This window comes from Lissotriton vulgaris, chromosome 11 (assembly GCF_964263255.1).
Source record: "Lissotriton vulgaris chromosome 11, aLisVul1.2, whole genome shotgun sequence".
Taxonomy (NCBI): Eukaryota; Metazoa; Chordata; class Amphibia; order Caudata; family Salamandridae; genus Lissotriton; species Lissotriton vulgaris.
In genome coordinates this window covers 151,048,822-151,071,320 of record NC_141699.1, presented here as the reverse complement: position 1 = coordinate 151,071,320, position 22,499 = coordinate 151,048,822, and the positions used below count along the sequence as shown (strand labels likewise).

At 47.8% G+C, this 22,499-nt stretch overlaps 1 protein-coding gene across 2 annotated transcripts in view; it reads left to right on the top strand.

The window, feature by feature from the left end:
• PSMD9 (proteasome 26S subunit, non-ATPase 9) overlaps nt 1–22,499 on the top strand; it is an 88,562-nt gene that overhangs the window by 35,921 nt on the left and 30,142 nt on the right. For both annotated transcript variants that reach the window (XM_086942982.1, XM_086942983.1), the window contains exons 3-4: nt 6,852–7,045; nt 20,282–20,383. In XM_086942982.1, the coding sequence (XP_086799108.1) occupies nt 6,852–7,045; nt 20,282–20,383 (296 nt within the window). The remainder of the gene's footprint in view (nt 1–6,851; nt 7,046–20,281; nt 20,384–22,499) is intronic.

The window sequence follows — 22,499 nt, the reverse complement described above, 5'->3', positions numbered from 1 at the left end:
CCTTCTCTTGGATGCCGATGTTGCTGAGGCGCTGGATTAGGGTGCGGTGGCAGACCGTGTCGAAAGCTGCGGAGAGGTCCAGGAGGATGAGTGCTGCTGTTTCCCCGTTGTCGAGCAGGGCTCGGATGTCGTCGGTGGCTGCGATGAGGGCGGTCTCAGTGCTGTGGTTGGCTCTGAAACCGGACTGTGAGGGGTCGAGGGATCCGTTCGTCTCGAGGAAGGCGGCAAGCTGTTTGTTGACGATCTTCTCGATGACTTTGGCAGGAAAAGGAAGGAGCGAGATGGGGCGGAAGTTCTTGAGGTCGGTGGGGTCCGCAGTAGGTTTCTTCAGTAGGGCGCTGAGCTCGGCGTGCTTCCAGCTCTCCGGGAAGGTGGCGGTGTCGAAGGAGGTGTTGATGACGTCTCGGAGTTGGGGTGCGATGGTGGAGTCGGCCTGGTTGAAGACGTGGTGGGGGCAGGGGTCAGTCGGAGATCCGGAGTGGATGGTGTTCATCGTGCGGACTGTGTCTTCGGTGGTCACCGTGATCCAGGTGCGGAGGGTGGCGTTGGTTCGACGGTTGGGTGCGTGGATGGTGCGCCGAAACTGTTGTGGATGTCGGCAATCTTGCGGTGGAAGAACGAGGCGAGAGAGTCGCAGAGATCTTGTGAGGGAGTGATGTTGTTGTTGCCGGTGCTTGGGTTGGAGAACTCCTTGACGATGGTGAAGAGTTCCTTGCTGTGGTGGGCGTTGTTGTCCAGTCGTTCCTTCAGTGATTTCTTCTTGGTGGTGCGGATGAGCTGGTGGTGCTTGCGGGTGGCGTGTTTCAGGGCGGTCATGTTGTCGGTGGTCCGGTTGAGGAGCCAAGTTTTCTCAAGGGTGCGGCAGGTCTTCTTGGAGTTCTTGAGTTTGTCGGTGAACCAGGAGGCCTTCTTGCTTCTGGGTCTGCTGGGAGGGTTCTTCAGTGGTGCGAGGTCGTCGGCGCAGGCCGTTAGCCATTGGGTGAAGTTGAGGGCTGCATTGCTGGGGTCCATTGTGCTGGCGGGTGGGTTCTGGCGGAGGGAGGTGGTGAGCTGGTCGGCGGTGATCTTGCTCCAGCTTCTGTGAGGAACCTGTTGTGGGTGGTGGTGGGTTGTGGTTCTTCTGAAGCTGAAGTGGACGCAGCTGTGGTCGGTCCAGTGGAGTCCGGTGGAGTGGCTTAAGGTGATGTGCTTGCTGGATGAGAAGACTGGATCAAGCGTGTGGCCGGCGTAGTGGGTGGGGGTGTTGACCAGTTGCTTGAGTCCGAGGTTGGCGAGGTTGTCCAGCAGGGCGGCGGTGTTGCGGTCCTCGTTGTTCTCCAGGTGGAAGTTGAGGTCCCCTAGGAGGATGAAGTCGGCGGAGGGGAGGGCGTGTGGGCTGATGAAGTCTGTGATGTCTTCGCTGAATTGTGTGCGTGGTCCCGGAGGTCTGTAGATGAGGGTGCCTCTGAGGGTCGTCTTTGGGTCGGTGTGAATCTGGAAGTGGAGGTGCTCAGCGGCGGCGAAGGTGTCGTTGGAGTCGGTCGTGATGCGGATGGTGTTCTTGTGGACGATGGCGATGCCTCCTCCGGTCTGGTTGACGCGGTCCCTCCTGCTGATCTTGTACCCGTCCGGGATGGCGATGTCGGGGGCTGAGGAGGCGTTCATCCAGGTTTCCGTGAGGAAGGCAACGTCTGGTGATGTTGTGTCGAGCAGGTTCCAGAGTTCCACGGCGTGTCTGTGGACGGAGCGGGTGTTGAGCAGGATGCACTTGAGGTTGCTGCTGGAGCTTGGTTTGGCGGGTGCGGTGCAGGTTCGGAGGCAGGTGAACTTGCAGGTTCTGCAGGTGAAGGGTCCGTGAGTGCGTTTCGGGGCGGCTCGGCAGCAGGTGGGGTTCCGGCCTGTATTGAGTGCGTTGAGGGCAGTGGCGTCGTAGGTCTGTTGTGTAGTCTTGCAACGGCGGCGGGGGCCAGGGGTCCTGGCGCGGGCGCGGTCCAGGCGCGGACAGGCGCAGACGGGCTTGTCTTTGGCGCACCTTCGGCGCACAATCGGCGCGCCCGCTGCACGACAACGCTGTGCGTACGTGGGGGCGACATAAGAAGGAGCCGGGAGGGAGGAGCAGCTGGGTGGCGGGAGCGGGGCGGCGAATGGGCAGGAGGGGGGCGGGGCCGCAGGGAGGCAGCGGCGGGAAAGGAGGGCAGAGGGCGGCTCAGTGGCGGCTGGGTCGTCCTGTGAAGAAGTAAAAAAAGGTTAGGAGAGGGAGAAAAACGTGATAAAAATGAAGGCAGCAGCGAGGCAGCAAAGGGCACAGCAGATGGAGGCAGAAACGAAGGAACAAAACGAAGGCAGCAGCGAGGCAGCAAAGGGCACAGCAGATGGAGGCAGAAACGAAGGAACAAAACTAAGGCAGCAGCGAGACAGCAAAGGGCACAGCTGATGGAGGCAGGAGCAGGGGTGTGTGGGGGCGACCTCGCCTGGTTACAGGCTCAGCGGTCGCAAAGAAATATAATGTTAATGAACGCAGATTTTGATTCTGAAAGTCTGCTGTCATGGATATCCAGAAATTATGATGTTTGTAGCAGTAATGACAGGAAGTTAAAGTTAATCATTTGCGAGAGATTACAAAATGTGACGGTTGTGACCATGTGAGTTCTCAGCACTCCGAAGTGGCCTCCTGACTGCAAGCGTGCTTTGCAAAAACAATATATTAATGTTGTCGCATCGACATGTGAAAAACGCTTTTTACAATAACATATACATTTAGTCACAAAGAAGTGACATTAACATGATTTCTGTTTTACTTATATAAATCACATTAATGTTTTACACATTAATGCACAATTTAGCTTAGAAACAACTGACGGTGACTTTTTTTAAACAGGACTATTCTTAAGGGATCCATAGATTACCCCCCCTGGTCATTCTTGTAATTTAGGAAGACGCTGCCGATGGGAGAGAGGATTGAAAACAAACTGAGACCCCATTACAACATAGCAGCGCTTTGAAGCTCTCATTTTGGAAGCACTTTAGAAACCTAATTGTATCAGCTGCCTCGCGCTCTGTGCATAGTCGCGCTTTGAAGCTCTCGCTCCTGCAGAGCCTTTAAAACTGCATTTATATCATCTGCCTCACGCTCTGTGCTTCTTTCACTAGTCTTATTGCACTTTGTATATCATTAGCGTGTAGCGCTTAGGAATCGCAACTGTGCTCATTGAATTAGCGCTGTGTATTTTCTCTTTACATCTGTGTTGTGTAACGCTTCCAAGGTTGGTTGCTCTGTGGATAGCGCTTGAAGTGTACACATTGTGCAGGATTTAAGTGCCCCTGATAGCTTGTTGGCGAGCATTGTTTCGTGCCTTCGCTGTTTGTTTTCACTTTCATCCCGCCATTTGGTGTTTTGCTCTCCCCTGACCCGCCTCTCTGATCCCGCCTCCCTGCTGACCCTCCCACGCTCCGCCCCCTCCACTGTCCATTTATGTCAGATGGTCCCACGCGCTACGGCCCCGCCGAAGGTGCGCCAAAGGTAAGCCCGTCTACGCCCGTCCGCGCCTGGACCGCGCCCAGCGCCAGACCCCCTGCTCCTCGCGCTGCCCAGCCCCCCCGCATTACCTACGATGCCGCCACCCTCCTAACCCCGGTCGCGCCCCCAACTGCGTCCAAGCCGCCCCTGGACAAACCCATGGACCTTTCTCCTGCTACTCCTGCAAATTCTGCGACACCGACAACATCTCCGCTACGACCACACCACTGACTCCCGACCCCAACCACCTACAATGCATCCTTCTCAACACCCGATCAGTCCACAGGCACGCCATTGACCTATGGAATCTACTAGACACCATTTCTCCAGACATCGCCTTCCTAACGGAAACATGGATGAACGCTTCCTCCGCACCAGACATCACCATTGCCATCCCTGAAGACTATAAGATCACCCGCAAAGACCGTACCAGCCACACAGGAGGAGGAATCGCTATCGTCCATAAGAAATCCATCCGCATCTCAACCAGCTCTGACACCAACCTCGCCAACTCCGAACACCTTCACTTCCAGATCCACGTCGAACCCAAAACCACACTCAGAGGCACCCTCCTTTACAGGCCACCAGGACCCCGCGCAAAATTCAGTGAAGACATCACGGACTTCATCACCCCACACGCGCTCCCCTCCAAAGAATACATCCTTCTGGGAGACCTCAACTTTCACCTTGAAAAGATCAACGACCGCAACACCACCACCCTCCTGGACAACCTCGCCAACCTCGGACTTGAACAACTGGTCACTTCCCCCACCCACATCGCAGGTCACACACTCGACCCCATCTTCACCTCCAGCAATCATGTCTCCTTCAGCCACACTACGGATCTCCTCTGGACTGACCACAGCTGCGTTCACTTCACCTACAACAAGCCCAAACCCACCAACCACCTCCAACAAACTCTGCAAAGAAACTGGAACAAAATCTCCACCGACCAGATCTCCTCATCGCTCCTTCTAAACACCCCAGCCCACTCCTCGGACCCAAACCTAGCCGCCGCCAACTTCACCCTATGGTTATCCAACACCGCCGACACCTTAGCACCACTGAAAAAACGTCAAAGCAAACCTGGCAACAAGAAGGCCTCATGGTTCAACGATGATCTTAAGAAGTCCAAGAAACTCTGCCGCACCCTTGAAAAAGCGTAGAAAAAAGACCCAACCACCAGCACCAAGGACGCCTTCAAAAACGCCACCCGCACTCACCACCAACTAATCCGAAAGGCCAAGAAAACAGCATTCAAGGACCGACTTGACAACAACCCCCACAACAGCAAGGAACTTTTCAACATCGTCAAGGAGTTTTCCAATCCCTCGGCCAACTCCAACGACATCACCCCCTCTCAAGCCCTCTGCGACTCCCTAGCCTCATTCTTCCACAACAAGATTGCAGACATCCACAACAGCTTCGACAACCAACCCGGAGCCCAACCCACCCAACCACATGCTGAACACTCTCCCCCCGCAAACACCCTTAACGACTGGAACCCAATCTCCACTGAGGACACCATCCGCCTAATAAACTCCATCCACTCAGGATCCCCCACAGACCCATGCCCTCACCACATCTTCAACAAAGCAGACTCCGTCATAGCACCGCACCTCCGAGACGTCATCAACTGCTCATTCAACTCCGCCACCTTTCCGGAAAACTGGAAACACGCTGAACTCACCGCCCTCCTGAAAAAACCCACAGCGGACCCCACCGAACTCAAAAATTACCGCCCCATCTCGCTCCTTCCATTCCCGGCCAAAGTCATCGAGAAAGCTGTCAACAACCAGCTCGCCGCTTTCCTCGAAGCCAACAAATCCCTCGACTCCTCACAATCTGGCTTCCGAGCAAAACACAGCACTGAGACCGCCGTCATCGCAGCAACAGACGACATTCGAACTCTACTGGACAATGGAGACACAGTCGCCCTCATCCTCCTCGACCTCTCTGCAGCATTCGACACAGTCTGCCACAGCACCCTTTTACAACGCCTCAGCAACATCGGAATACATGGAAAAGCACTTGAATGGATCACTTCGTTCCTCACCGGAAGAACCCAGAGAGTCCGCCTACCACCATTCAAGTCCGAGGCCACTGAAGTCATCTGCGGCGTACCACAAGGATCCTCTCTCAGCCCCACCCTCTTCAACGTATACATGAGCCCCCTTGCGACCATCGCCCGCCAACACAACCTCAACATCATCTCTTACGCGGATGACACTCAACTGATCCTTTCTCTCACCAAGGACCCCAGCACCGCCAAAACTAACCTACACGAAGGAATGAAAGAAGTTGCTGAATGGATGAAACACAGCCGTCTGAAACTGAACTCAGATAAAACAGAAGTCCTCATCCTAGTTACATCCCCCTCTGCATGGGACGACTCTTGGTGGCCGGAAGCCCTTGGAAAAGCACCCATCCCGACAGACCACGCACGGAACCTAGGCGTTATCCTGGATTCTTCACTTTCTATGAACAGACAAGTCAGCGCCGTATCCTCATCTTGCTTCAACATTCTTCGCATGCTCAAAAAAACATTTCGATGGATCCCCACCGAAACCAGGAAAACAGTCACCCATGCTCTGGTCACGAGCCGACTGGACTACGGAAACACCCTCTACGCAGGCACTACCGCTAAACTCCAAAAGAAACTCCAACGAATCCAAAACGCCTCAGCCAGAATCATATTAGACATCCCACGCAACGAACACATCTCTGGTCACCTGAAAGACCTCCACTGGCTTCCCGTCAATAAGAGGATCACCTTCCGACTGCTAACCCACGCACACAAATCACTCTACGACATCGGACCAGACTGTCCTTCTACACCCCCCCCGCCAACTACGTTCCTCCAGCCAAGCCCTCGCCACTGTACCACGCATCAACAAGACCTCCATGGGAGGCAGATCCTTCTCTTACCTGGCTGCTAAAACATGGAACTCACTCCCCACTCACCTTCGCCTCACCCAGAACCACCTAGCTTTCAGAAAGCAACTTAAAACATGGATAATTGACAAGTAATCCTCCCCCCCCCCCCCCCCCCCTCCTGAGCGCCTTGAGACCCTCTGGGTATGTAGTGCGCTATATAAATTCTCTGACTTGACTTGACTATATGATGGCATATACTGTTTGCAAACGTGGGGCACAAGGTGAAATTCAAAGTGTCTCAGTCTATATCCTTCTTGGGCTAAGGCAAACTGGTGTCCCTTCTTGAGTGATGGAGGAGTACTGTGCAGTAAAAGCCTCCGTAATGTCTAATGCAGTGGGTCCTCCAGAATAGTTGGAGACACAAATGGCATTACATCTGTTCTTCACTCTAATCCTATTGACAATGATTCTCCTTTAGGCTTGCAAAATGATCACAAAGCAATAATGGAGCAGATCGAAGAAGCCCTACACAAGCTGCATGCTCGAGAGAAGGAGAAGCGCGCACAGGACGAAGCAGAGGCACAAGCTGAATCACACAACCAGAGTGACACTCTGCCACATCCTTTCGCTAAAGTAGATGCTGTCACTCCAGGATCTCCGGCTAACATATCGGTACATTTTTAATAATCACGTTTGTGCTTTTTTATTGTTGGTGTGGTGCATGGAGTATAATGTAAAACTGTTGGTAAATCATCAATCTATTTTGTAGTGTAAAATGTAATCCAAATGCTTTTAGCAGTCCAGACCCCGAATAGATTCTGTCTGAGACAATCATCTTCTTAAATAATATGTCCTTTTAGGAATTTGCCAGACCACTAGTGTGACTGATGTCCGCCACCTGGCTGTCACCGTGGGTGTACTTGACACCACTGTTCACAATGAACGATTTGCAGTTGGATCATTTCTGATGTAATTTGTCCCACTCCTGTATTTCTATCTTCTCTGGTTCAATGTTTAAAAAAAAACAATTTTGTTATATGTAGAAAGCCCTCTTCCAACAACTAAATATGTTCGTGGACAGACTAACCTACTTTGAGGCTCCTGTGACAGCATAGTTGCTGGTTGACTAACCTGATGACCTTGGTTTAGTCATTTCTTGCAAAACAAGATGCAACCACCTGAAGACTGGTATAGTTATCAGGGCTGTATTACATAACCGGCTACTTACCCAAGTCTATCACTGGTAAACTGCACACAAATTTGGACCTTCTTGCCATGCAATATAATTATGGTGGGACGAAATGTATAAATCTGAAACTGATTGGCAATTTATCTTAAACACTTGATACGTTTTTAATTGTAGCTTAGACTCTTTTTCATATCTTTCTGAGGTCTGGGTGTACTAGATAGAAGGAGCACTGAAACTGCTGTTTGAAAATTACCTAAATGTCTTTTGCTCTTTAGGGAGGGTGAGGGGAGAGGCAGAATGGGGATGGTTTCTGTCACTGTATACCCAAGCATCTCCCAAGGTAAGGACATAAGCGGAGCTTGATAGTTAGTGCTGTATCTGCTTTTGAGCTTGAGAGTGGAATGAATGTACAGTGTTCCAGGGATTCTGTGCAAACACAGAACTATGCGTAGGATTATCGGACCTTAGTGCATAGGGACCAAGTCATCCTACCACCTTGGACCGACTAGCTATAGTGTCTGACTTGCTCTCCTACTCACTCACAGAGACAAAGGATTGGACACCCCAGAACACAACACTCCAGACTCTCTCTGGAATCACGGTTGCAAGACACACCTTTACGCTCACACTCTTGTACTTGTCTACACTAAGATATGACATACACAAACAAGTTTAAATTATTTATTTTAACTATCATGCTCTAATATGCAGCATACATGCCACATTAATCTGGAAAATACATAACACAAATCTGGTAAGCATAGCAATTTGGGCTAGATGTAGGTAATTCTATTTTACCACTTCTAAAATACCGAATTTTACCGATTCGGTATTTAAGAAGTGGTCAAATAGAAGGGGGCACATGTAGGTATTTCAGAATCGGTAAATAACGAATCTGTAAGATTCGGTATTTACTGATTCGGTAAATACAGAATCGGTATCCCCCATTGATTCCTATGGGTCTTGAAGCCCATAGGAATCAACTGTGAATACCGAATCGGTATTTACCGATTCGGTAAATTCCGATTTTTGCAAGGGTGCAGGGGGTGTCACTTTGACACCCTCTGGCACCCCAATTCCGGACTGGTGTGCCATGTGGCACACAGACATGCCCTAAGGCATGTCTGTGTGTCACATTGCACAGGTGTGCATGCACAGATGTGCATGCACACCTGGATTCGGTATTTTACCACCCAATTGGATTGGGTGGTAAAATACAGAATCTGAAAGGCCTGCAGCACTCAATGATGTGCTACCTACATGTGCTATTACAGAATCAGTATTTTTACCGAGTCTGTATTTACCGATTCGGTAATTTTACCGAATCTGTAAATACAGATTCGGTAAAATACCGATTCTGTAAAGCATGCTCCTACATTAGAAAACCCTAATATCGGTCGGAAACGGCCGAAATCGGCCGTTTCCGACCGGTATTGGGGCTCCTACATCGGGCCCTTTGTCTGTAAATCATAAAAGGAGCTGTCGTTATAAAAAGAGAGTGTAGTTTAAGTTCCCTCCCCTTGTATAGAAGCAAATTGATTATATATCAGAAGATCTCCAGGCATTATCTGCAAACCCCATACTTCAGTCTATAGATGGTAGATCTCCATTATAGGTGCTGCGTGCTCTTCTCACTCAAAGTCCCTCTCCAAGTGTGTGATACCTATTCATATATTCCAATAAGACCAAGGTACGTATTCCCAAATAGCTGCATTGTTATGTTTTGTCTAGGAGCTAGGGCCGGGGCAGAACAGAATAACAAGGAACGTTGTTGATCGACCTTGCTCCCAATGTTCAGACTAAGTCCCAGGAACCTGCAGAGTGTGAACACAGCAATAGATTCTCATGTGAAAACGGCAGAAGAGGCATTAGCAAAAATAAACTAGTGTAGTAACGTGTGCAAAGCAGCGATTAGTCTGCAGCGTGCTGATGCTAACTTGGAGAAGACGACAATGTCCCCATGTGACAAAAGTAGGTGACTTATAATCACAAAATTCAGTGTGCAGATGAAGGTGCCAGTTGTGCAGAGGAACAAACGTGACAGTATAGTCATGAGTCATTGCCCTGTGCTGAAAGCTGTAGCATCAGTCTGCCTGTTATCTCCAGCATGCGAGCCTGGATCAGGGAGTCACTTAATGGTGCCCCTCTATGGGTTGACCCCCTGACGATGGCTAGGATGAAACACATTATGCTCCCACTACCACCTTACTGCCAGGGTCGAACGAAAGACACAACACATGCCTGGGAGATGGGATGCTGCCGCATAGCTGTGACGCGACAGCAGCCTAGAATCCCTGCTGCTTTAGCACTAATGCTCTGATGCCCAACGGGCAATGCCGGGCCTCTTCACCCCCCCCCCCCCTTCCCCTCCCTCCACTAACTGAGATCGCCCTCCTCCCGACCACAATCACCCCGAGCCACTGTCATACCACTGACCCATCACCTCAATAGAAATACATTCACACTCCTCCCATTACACTGTCCTGCCATCCTCATCCTTCTCCTTTAGGAATTGTCCCCCCCTTTTCTCTTTATTCTTCCACCCCCAGTTCAGTGCTGGGGACATGATAGTTTTCCCCCCGACGCATTTGTTATAACGTTGAGAATATGGTATTAGATCCATACAATTATTTACTCCGGACCAAACGAATGGCGATCTCGCGAGGGGGGATATATCACATATTATTTGAAGGAAGGGACCAGGGATAGACACACGGACGCAAGATCATGCCGCCCCATACCACATCCCTATGCCTCGGCTTACGATGCGCTTAACGCCATGCAGCAACACACTTGCCACAGGTGGAGAAGTGTGGCTCAATGATTAGAGCGGCTGACCCTGATGCAGAGGTCTAGCCCGGGACCAGGGTTCAATTCCCCGCCTCGGCGGGTCTTGGGCTCAAAAATTCCACGGACCTGATAATTCTCACCTCGGTGCCTATTCCAATCATGGAGTCCCACTCTGCAACTCTGGGCAATAGCTTGCTTAATCTCCACAACGGCCCCCACAACGCTAAGGATGCCTGGCCTCCACCTTGGGGGTGCCCAGGAGTGGACGCCTCACAGGGAAAGCCAAGATGGGTTCCACAGCGGTATTCGTACAAGCGCCTTGAGACCCTTGCGGGTGAGTAGTGCGCTATACAAGTATCAATTTACATTTACAATTTACATTTACATTTCAGTGCCTATCGCGCAATCCATCGACTGTATCGAAGTACTGTGGTGTGTCAGAAACTTATTATCTAATATCATTGATTAGCATTGTTGTTATGGCGTGAAGCAAATTATGTATAATATTTTCCTTTATTCAATGCCTTAAATGTGTACTGTATAGACAATAATTGTTGGAAAACTAATAATACATATTCAAACAAATAAATCAGTCTGCCTGTTATCTGGAAACGGTAACTTCCTACCGCTGGTCAACCATTTCTTCTTGGCACTGTTAATCAGGGTTTGTTAAGCGCAACTACTCACCCAAAGGGGGCTCTCGGTGCTGTGGGGAGAGGTCAGGGGGGCGGGGAGAGGGAGGGCGCAGCTCCTGGATGTTCACAGCGATTCGTCGAAGAGCCAGGTCTTGAGGTCCTTCAAGAACTTGGAGAGTGTTGGTGTTTGTTAGAGGTAGAGAGGGAGGGTGTTCCATGCCTTGGCCGCGAGGAAGGAGAAGGAACGATCTCCTGTTCTGGTATTCTTTATGCGCGGCACCACAACAAGGGAAAGCTGGGCTGAGCGGAGGGATCTTTGGGGTGTGTGGACCAAGAAGCGGTGGTTCAGGTAGGCAGGTCCGGTGTTGTTGAGGGCTTTGTGGGCATGAATGAGAAGCTTGAAGGTGATTCTCATTTTAACTGTTTCCTATTGTGAACCTTTTTGCAAATCCAGTGAAGTTGCTCCATGTGATTGCTCTAAAACAGAGCACACATTTCTGAACTCAGTGTACAGCCAAACGTTCCTGCCCTGATAAATTGAGGATGGTTACTGCCTCTTCCGTAGGACATGGGGAGGTTATGATGGGGGAGTGATAGATACCTGGCAGCTGTGCCAGGGTGCACGTTTGGTAAATGGGACACATTAAAAGTAACCTATAAAATTCTTCATAGAGGTGGCAACTGACTTTAATTGTGCAAGGACACACCCTATGCTACATGTGCCCAAGGGACAGAATCTGCCCTACCCAAGGGACAGCATCTGCCGTACCCCTCATGGGAAAATCTGTTAATTTCCTCTTAACTGGTATCCTTTACTTTCCCCTTAATGTATGTGGTTGTGCATTTTTTATATATGAGTCTACATGCAGCGAGGACACCTTGATTGCAGAACTCAGTAGAGTTTACCCTTCAGGTAGACTTCTTCCTGGTGAAAGTCACAGCCTATATATAGCTTTTCTTGTAAAGATCTAGCCCCTCCTCAAGACATTGGACAATATACATTTACATCCTGCCAGGACAAGGAGCCTTTCTGAAACAGTAAATTGGCTGAATCCACTTAAGCAATCTTGATGGCTCGGTTCCAGAAATTGCCTAACAATCATTTAACCCCCACTTTGTTGTCTGGTCACAGGCATCCAAATACATATCCAACTAAACACTTGCTGCCGTTTACTGCACTCTTGACTTAAGTATCGGGTGTCTAGAAAGTAGCTGTCTGATCTGGTTGGCTTGGGTCATGGAATTTGAACGTGGGACCCTCTCTGGTTAAGTAAGCCCCCAGTTTGCTTTGAGTCCTACCATTGACTTTGGAAGAAAACTCCGACAACCACCTGTGAAGTGGAATTGTACCAGGAACTGTGCTTTAAGTTTCTGTTAGCCACCCACCTTCACCCCCTCCCCTGCCACCACTCAAGGATATGCAGAAGTCTAGATGATGCAAAGGCCCTGCTGTTGTGCCCCGGCAGGAAAACCAGTCCAAGGCCCAGATGATCGAGACCTGCGCGGATGACATCTTGAAGCAAAGGTATACTGAAGAGCCACAAGAATCTGCTGCTTGTATGACCTAAAGAATGATGATGGATTAAACCCAGATCAGTTGACTGGGGGTGAGTGCTTGCAATGTTCAACACTCCGTCCATCATCCCCTTTGGTTTTGCTTGTATGACCTGGACTAAACCCAAGACTCAAATAATCTTCTTCTAGATAAGAGGGTTGAGAATGTTCTACAGACACAGAATAACTTGCGTGAACCTGAGCTCTCTTACCCTTGAAAAGGTGACCCACTGACTGGACATGTGCTGTTGTGACCCTTTAGTGAACCATTTCATGTCCTGGAGAAGGTTGCTGAACTCAGACTGTGTTAGATTGCACCTGCTCAGCCTGATCTCAGAAGTGATGGACCCCTCTTTCTGCGATGTATTGCTTCTGAGTTAACTCAGTTGGTCCACTCCAACCCAAACTAGTGTGCTTCAACATCCTGCGCATGCTACGTAAGATTTTCCGGTGAATCCCCACCGAGACCAGGAAGACGGTCACCCAAGCCCTCGTCACCAGCCATCTAGACTACGGCAAGTCCCTCTACGCCGGAACCACCGCAAAACTCCAGAAGAGACTCCAGCGGATTCAGAACGCCTCAGCACGACTCATCCTGGACATCCCCCGTCGCAGCCACATCTCCGGACACCTGAGAGATCTGCACTGGCTCCCGGTCAACAAGAGAATCACCTTCCGTCTCCTCACCCACGCACACAAAGCCCTACACAACCAAGGCCCAGGATACCTCAACAGCCGCCTCAACTTCCACGCTCCCACACGCCAGCTTCGATCGACCAGCCACGCCCTCGCCGCCGTCCCCGCATCCGAAGAGCCACCACAGGAGGAAGGTCCTTCTCCTACCTGGCCGCCAAGACTTGGAACTCCCTCCCGACCCACCTCCGCCTGACCCAGGACCACCTTGCCTTCAGGAAGCAGCTCAAGACCTGGCTGTTCGAGCAGTAGCGGACCCCCCCCCTCCCCTAGCGCCTTGAGACCCTCCGGGTGAGTAGTGCGCTATACAAATGCTTTGATTGATTGAGTGCTCAGCAGTCCAGGCTTTGTGCACCTTGTCCTGTAAGTGCTCCTCCACTGTAAAATGTTGCCTGCAACCAAGTGCCAGTTCCATGTTGCCAAACAGTGGTATTACTAATTTGTGGCCTAGCATCTAGTTCACTTTCAGATGATTGCCTTTTAGTGCTTTGAGCACAGTCTCTGCTTCACTGTTTGGTTTGAATCCTGATCTGCAGCAGAGAGTAGGACAAAGAGAATTTGTCTATGTTTCACTTTTTTATGTCTGTAAATGAAGATCTATTGTTTTTGTAAGTAATAGCTTGGACTGTATGTTGTTCTTATTATGTATGTTTACTGTCATATTGTGGCTGACTTCTCCATGGGAATCCTCATAACTAGTCATAGCACCTGAATTGTCTAGCGTGTGTGTGCATTTGTGTGTGTGTATGTGTATGTGTACAGCGCTTTTCTGTAGTGGCAGCTCATACGGTAAATGATCAAATAAATCCTTGCAGACTAATAAAAAAACAAGTGGCCAAATTAAATGTTATTTCGTCTTTACAAAAAAACAGCAATTGCTTTCAAATTGTCACTTTTTTTTTTAAGCGACTAGAAACATCTTTTACAAAATATTTTTACAAAGATGTTCTTTAATCATTTGAAATGTGCTTATCCACAGTAAAGTTTGTGTGTGTACATACCATTAAAGGGTTCTGCGGACCATTGATTGGATATGGCTTTTATGAGGGCTTTGCTGGAAGAGGACTGGGATTATTATTATTTTTATTGTTATTATTCAAGTTTATTAAGCGCGACAGCTACCTAAAAAGGGTTTCCCGGCGCTAGACAGGCAGGTTGCTTATGGTCCCCATTTCAACAGTATAGGTATGAGAGGTTGCAGTATTGGAAAATGTTTGAAACGTGCGTTGAGATAGAAATGAGACCAGCCAGCCTAAGGCAGAACCACCAACACCCATAGAGGCTAGAGTCTCTATGAGTATGAAGTGCGAGATGGTATCAAAAGCGGCACTGAGATCTAATAAAATCAGTGCCACTGTCTCGCCTCTGTCCAAAAGCTTACGTTAGTTCTCCTAAACCCCTAACAAATTTGTTTCCGTGGAGAACCCAGGATGGAATCCTGATTGTGTGGAATGTAGTATTTGGTTGTCCTCCTTAAACTGCGCAAGATGGTGATGGGTATGTTTTTCGAGAATCTTGGAGAAGGCAGGTAATCAAGAAATGGGACAGAAGTTGGAAGTAACATCTGAGTCAGCCGTGGGTTTCTTCAAGAGAGGTGATACCATTGCGTGCTTCCAGCTGGCCGGAACAGCAGCGTTTGTAACGACAGATTTAAGGTTTTACAAATTACGGAGAGCTGGGAAATGCTGAGTTGTTTCAGTATTGGCACAGGAAGAGGATCATTCGGGGATCCTGATTTAAGATTTCCTAGAATGGCTGTTAAACTCTCCAGACTAAGAAGTGGCCAGACATTTAGGGAGGGCTTTGTACAGGTCAGTTCAAAAGATGGGTAAGTAACTTTGTATTCCAAACCATCTCCGCCAATTGGTATAAGCCATTACTCCTCATCCAAGCATGCAGAGTACTTAGTTATGCATTTGAAGTGCACTGGTACCTAAGGCCCTGGGACACCAGTTGTAAATGACTGTAGAAAGGGTATGCCCAGTAGCCTTTAAGTGCCCATGGACTTGCAGAAAAGACCTCTTAGCCACAAATAGCAATCTATTGCCAAAATAGAAAGTTTGATAAATGCAATTGTGCCTTCATTGCAACTCAGAACATGTTGGTCCTGTAGTTTTATCCGTTAGAGCCATGTTCCTGCCAGTGAATCAAAAAACCCAAGAGGCAGAACATGAAGCTCTGTAGTGAATAGTGAAATTAGTTGTCTGTGCAAACTGAAAGTTTTTTTTCTGTTCAATTGTTACGTATTGAAAGCAGCAACAAGATCTAAACTGACATGAAATAATTTCACTTTTTGTGGCTCTTTTTAAGCCTTTGTAAAAATAATTTATTCAGTGTTCAAATACCATTTCCTTTTCCCTTTATTGCAAAATGGGTTTTCTCATAAAAGGAGAATACATTTTTATTATGTTAGGTTTCTTATTCAGGGAATGGTTAGTAAGCGATTGTTGATGTTGGAGTTTTTCAGGTTACTAATAAATCGAGCCACCAGCATTTTAGGGCCTGCTGGAATAAAATTGTAGGAGCTTTTTAAACACTGGAGCTGTGGAACTCTGAACAATTAGCTGCTGCAGCGCCATATCAGGCCCAATCGGACAACGTGGTCATCCGTTAAATTCTGATGTTCCTATTCGTTTTTAAAACAAATTCTGTTTAGTTGTAAAATATAACAGCATGTGTGAAAAGTGGCTTGCGGTATGGACGAGGGGCAAAGGATGTAATGAATTTATTAGAGGGGCTGCAGATCGAAGAAGGGGGATATAGCCCATCCAGGGCTGTCTGTTGGGGAGGACACTCCCATTCAGGGAAACATTTGGATACACCTAAGATGGTGCCCTCAACAGCACAGTGAATCAAGCATCCCTCCCCTCTCTAGACAGGAAATTACATGGTGATTGAATTCCTTGAAAAGAGTCTACGAGAAACCTTTTTGTATTTGGACGGGCATTGAGAAAGGCAATTGCCGAAACACGTCTGCTCTTTGAAATAAATCAACCTGAAATCCAGTGAGTGCTGACACTTTCTTTTGGAAGTAGGAGCGTTTATAAATATGAGACTTCCACCCTCTTATGGAGCAGCCACCCAGAAAGAGTTCTGCAAGTGCCTGGTGGAGTTAGGAGCTGTTGTTTAATTGGACACTACCAGAACCGCCGCAAGAATGCATGGAGGCACTGAGGTTCCCGTTGTTGAATGCGGAGACTATTCAAGTCTCTGGGATAGGTCATTGGACCTACCCCTGCAGGCAGCGATCTGCTAAGGAAAAGTGGCTTGCAGTATGGGCGAGGGAAGTAACGAATTGAATTGAGGGGCTGCAGATCGAAGGAGGAGGAGATAGCCCATCCAGGGCTGTATGTTTGCGAGGACACTCCCATTCAGGGAAGCATTAGGATACACCTAAGATGGTGCCCGCAACAGCACAGTGACTCAAGCATCCCACCCCTCTGTAGACAGGAAATTACATGGTGATTGGCCACCTTTAACCCCTTCCATGCTGATGACGAACCCCAGCCGTCATGCACTACGGTGCTCGTGTGCTGATGACGGCTGGGGTTCGTCACGGCCCGCCCCTGTTCGTGCTGTTTACAGCACACCAGGGGAATCGCGGCCGCATGGAAAGGGTTAAAAGAGAGTCTGCACGAAACCTATTTGGACGAGCATTGAGGAAGGCAATCGCCGAAACGCGTCTGCTCTTTGAAATAAATCATTCTGAAACCCACTTACTTTTGGAAGTAGGAGCGTTTATAAATATGAGAGTTCCACCCTCTCGTGGAGCAGCTGCCCAGAATGGGTTCTACAAGTGCCTGGCCTAGTGGAGTTAGGAGGACTCTCATATTTATAAACGCTCCTACTTCCAAAAGAAAGTGTCAGCACTTACTGGGTTTCAGGATATTTCTTTTCCTTTAAATTGCATAGCAAAATAATCATAAGTACTGGACTAGAAGAATGAATACCTGCAATGATACACCTGGACCAGGCCGCCTTTTTTGCATGAAACACATAGTTTACAAGTCGTACATTTTTTGTGCATGAAGAAGATATATCTGAAAATGCTGATCTACTTGCTTTTAGGAAGGCTCGGTTTAATAGAGATATCGGTTGAGTATTTTTATGTGGATTTATGGCCAAGGATGGAGTAGTGCAACAAGGTCTTAATGCCTTGGGTTGCATATAGGCCCTAGACATGCTGCCCACAGTCTTCCACAGACATATGCAGCTTGGCATTTGCGTGGGTAAATTGAGGCATTGGCTAACCATTCCCTTTTTAACAGCCTCTGGACCAGAATATACATTCCTGCAATTGTGAACTCGATCACACAAATGTATCCTGCAGCGATTGCACAAACACAGTTGGCCTAAGTACATAATCATTTTGTTTGCCTGTGACCTAACAGGAAACGGATATAGATCCCTTTCCTTCTTTTCTCATCCTCTGTTGAGCTGGGCACTCCAGAAGTTTAAAAGCTAAACATTTAGCTCACACCGGATGAAAATATAAGTATGGAACATTAAATACACAATATGATTTCTACACTAATAGACCGACTCCTGCTGTCACTCACAGGCTGAGATCTCAAATGCATATATCCCTTCATAACACCATAAACTTAGGACAGTAAGAATATTCAGAAACCTTACAAAGACTTAGTTTAGAGCGCAATTCTCTGAGAGTACAAGATACAGTAGGAGATGTTTGTAGCACCAGACCTTATCAGTTGTGACTTGACCTACCAGCTACAACCATAAGCACTGCGGTTTACGTAGTCATTCTTATGGGGCTTTGCGAGATACAAGGGGCTCTATGGCAGATCTTAAATGGCCGCTACTTAATATTAAAACCTAAACTTGATTACCTGCATCCACTAATGTAGTATCTCATAAATGTAGGCTGCTGGCTGCAAATGTTAATGTTTAAGAGCAAACGGAAGAGTATACAAGAGCCGTGCAGCTTAAACAGAAAAAGCTCTGCTACCCACTGGTACCTTTTTAAACTTAGGGATGATAAGGAGGTTTGTGTCAACATAAAGCAAAAAATGCCTGGGATGGTACAGTTTAAATCTAAAAAAAAAAAGCGGGATCCAACTTGACGAACAGCCTTATGTATAATACACAGGGATTTAAACTTGATAATTTTAGGCAGGGAATTCTATTGTAGCACATCCAAAGGACCAGGTGCAAAAGAGTAACGATTGTGGGAAAATGCAAATCTAGCAGCAGCAGCTTTGATTTTGGAAAATAAGTTTGAGGAGGTAATTGGGGGAATCCAAGAATAAGGAGATGCAGTAATCGAGCTTGCACAAACCTACACCAGAAAGGGACAGGTGGGACTTGGAAGAAGCGGAACAATTCTGCAAATTATCTTCACAATTGAAAAACAGGTGGATGATGGTCTATTAACCAGACTAGAAAGCAAGTTCCTCATCAATATGGAAACCTAGATTATGGACATAGCAAATGGCAGCTGATGTGGCATTACCTTTTCAGTGGTCAGGCATAAGCTGGGAGTGTGCGAGCGGGGCTGCCGTTGGAACAACACAGCATTTCTGGCTTATCTGCATTATATTTTTAGGAAGTTCGGCTCTGCCCTGCGGGGCTGTCATGCGTGCATGCAATTATGAAAGGCCTCCAATGAAAATGGGAAAATGGGGTAGGTTGGTCAACTGATATGACCAGCTGAATATCGCCAGCATAATTCATAAAGTTTACCCCATGAATTTGAGTTGAGCTAGAGGTTTTAGGTAGATATTAAACCAGGTCAGAGTCGAGGAGGAACCTTGGGGAACCCCTTGACCGACAGCCTTTAACGTGGAAAGAAAAGGAGGGAGATGAACAGCTTGATATCAGTTTTCCAAGTAAGATGTGCACCTCCTCAAGGCTGTACCTGTGATATGGACCTCTGTGCATCCTGGAAATCAAGATGTTGTGGGAGACAATGATCTCGGATATTGTATATAGGTTTAGACACAAACCTCAGTGTTCAAGGCAGAAGATGCAATTTAATTTGGTGATTGGTTTGTGAATGATAGACTCCTAACCACAGACACATTGACCCAAGAATGTGAATTTGAGAAGAAGCACTCGCTGAGATATAGGCAAATAAGAACAGAAATGACAAGTGTCTGTTAGTCGAAGTATTTCCCAATTAAAAAGAAAAACATACAGTTCAAAACTGATGGCTCCTGTTCAATTAAATGTAAAAGTAGATGACCAGAATTATATAGTGGAATGGAGTGTAGCCACAAACGAAAAGCCAGTGAGCATATTTCAGAGTGAAAATACATAATTTAATTTGAGGTATTGGATGTGCTGTGAGACAGATGCTGTCAACATTCTATATTGGTATTCTTCAGTTCTAAGTACAAACTTCTTTAATTTCTACACCTCTGCAGGATATTCATCCATTGAAAAGAATTTTAAGAGCAAAGTTACTTTTGGATTAGACATACATGTGTGTGCTCACTGATCAATAATCCGAAGCAGCTAGATTCTGAAGGAAATTTAGTAAAATGTAACAGTGTGTGGTTTGAAAACAGCTGAGTTGTGTGGAAGCTTATAGAGCTCTTATTCACCTCTTACTCGGCAAGAGAAGGCTGGCGATGTTGTGGATAAGAGAGGAATCGATTAAATGGGAGCGTTGATTATTGGGTAATCTGGCAAGATTCACTGTGGCCTAGGTACATAGGGAACAAAAAATCGAATTATATGGACTATAGACCTTAGTTAAGATACATCCTAATATAGAAACCTATCCAAAATGTTCAGGGTTCATGACAAATGTTTGTGTAGTCCAGCTCTAGGTATTGAAAATGAAAAGATTATTGGTAATATCTTTTGATGGACACATTTTGTTTTTTAATTGCTAGAGACCAAATAGCTAATGAACACTAGCAATCAAAGACATTGTGCTAGTCACATGTCTTCTTTGTAAAATCGCCTGATATGTTTTTAAGGGGCAAGATTTATGTTTTATAAAAAGTACAGCATTCCGCTTTGTAGCAAAACATGTTAAACTATGCTTGCTTGCTTACATTTGCTCTATTTGTCTTGTAGGGTTTACAAGTTGGAGATGAGATTGTTGAGTTTGGCTCAGTAAACGAACACAACTTTCAGACTTTGCAGAATATTGCCACTGTGGTACAGCACTGTGAAGGGGTGAGTTGACACATGCCTATCTTATTAATGTTTTAGAAAAAAAACATGTTTTATACTGATACGGTTTGTTCATACTGGAGTAGTGTGCTGCGCTCCTAGAACCCATTGTTCCTACATGAAATCTGAAACCAGCAGTTTTTTTGTGTTTACAATATTACAGCGGGTTAGTTTTCCAACAAGAGCTTGGCGACCCTATTTTGTAGCGTATCTCATTTCCTCTGTATTGAGTGTTCTTATTTATAGTGGGTTGTTCGGTGTATCATGTAGCCTCAAATGGCCCCACCGCTGTTTTTGTTTCGGACACCATTACTCGTGAGTTGAGGCTTGCTCTCTGGGTTGTCAATACAGTTCGCATTTCGTTCTTCTGCCACATTGAGTGTATCTTTATTAGTATGCTTGGTGTCTAGTTTGGCCTCCAATGGTGCTACTTGCAGCATGAACATTCACGTTCATAAGTCCTGAGTCCCTGATATGCTCTCAGGTGGCCATTTTAGTATTGGGGGCCTTCATTTTGTAGCGTGAGGCTTGGAGTTCTGTATGGCACATGCATTTCGAACATGTGGTATTTTTGTGTGTCGGCGCACTGGTGTATCAGCCGAGAAACTCCTGGGAGAGACTGTATCAGAGTCCATTTTTAGAGTTGCCATAGCGTTGACGATTATTGACTGTAATAACTGCAGAGATGTTGGATTCTAAATCGGAATCGGGTACTTAAGCTGTGTTTTGGTACCGATATAGCCCGCTGGTATCTAAAGTAATGCTTGCAGTAGTTACTGCAGTACAGCACTACTGTGGAGGTGCTTGAGCTTGACCTTGAAACTGTATTAGGATATTGGCAGCGCTTACCTCAGGAGACTTAGCCATGCACTGTTAATTGGCCGACATTTTGGGGTCAGGCAAGTATTGTGGCATTGTTGATATGATGTTCAGGGTATGTTGCTGTCAGATCGCTTCACCCTGCGCCCACAGGGAGCATTGCTGTCTATACTTGTTAATGTATAATGTGCGCAGAGTGGTTTCTGTGTCTTGGTGTCTGTAGTCAAACGTCTCAACTCTTCCGACCACATGGGGAGTAGCTTACATCAGGGGTAAAGTTTGGAGATGCATATCAGCATATTAGCTGCAGCGATCATAACATGTAAGGACACTGTTGCAGGGGGTTTGATTGCTGGTAGAATGGAAAGGGGCGACCACTCGGTCCCCCCGCACGTATGGCGGAGTGCCTCGATCCCCCCGGGAAGCCATTTTGGGGCGGGAGGCGCGTCTCTGCTGGTATGCCCGAAGCGGCGTAGCGGGGGCGCGCTTTTTTCCCGCCCTAGAATGGGCTGGCCTAGACACCGACGTAGCCAGCCACGCCCCCGGGGAGGGCAGGGGCGGGTTTACGCCCGCCCTGAAGACGGATAAAAAGGGACGCAAGACCAGAAGACGTCCTCTTGTTCTTGTGCTCCGAAGCTGCACCTCCTCGCTACACGTGAGCTCGGGACAGAACGAAGAGCCAATTTTGAGCGTTTTGATCTTTTTCTTTGTCTTCTAGATTCTTCCTCGGAGAGATGCCCAAGAAAGGAGCAAAGAGAATGACGACCGACCAGATGGTGCGGGCCCTTTGCAAAGAAGTGTCCGACATAAAGAAACGGTTGGCGGAGCGAGATGGGGAGGAGGGTTCGGGCCCTGCGCCGGCTGGCGGGAGACCTAAGAGGCCGAGAAGGGTTCCAGCCGGTGGAGACGTCCCGGTTCCGTCTGCCCCGCTCGAGGCGCCGACCCCAGTACCGACGGAGGGGAATCCAATCCCCGTTGTCGTCACCCCGACATCAAAGGAAGACATGCCCCCCGAGCTGGCAGCACAGCTAGCAGCTTGGTTGGGGACTATTAGTGAAGGCGCCACGGCTGCCGAGGCACAGGCACTGATAAAAGGGCTTCGTGAGAAGAGAGAGGCAGCTAGAGTGGCTGCGCCGTTGGCGGGGATAGACAAGCCGCAAGCGGCAGAAACTGCGTCCAGTTCAGGTAAGCGGCCATTGCCGATTGCAAGGGACGAGTCAGCACCCTCTCGTAGAGAGAGATTGGGACAACATGTGCCTTTAGCTATAAAGGAAAAGATCTGGGCAGGGGAATACGTGAA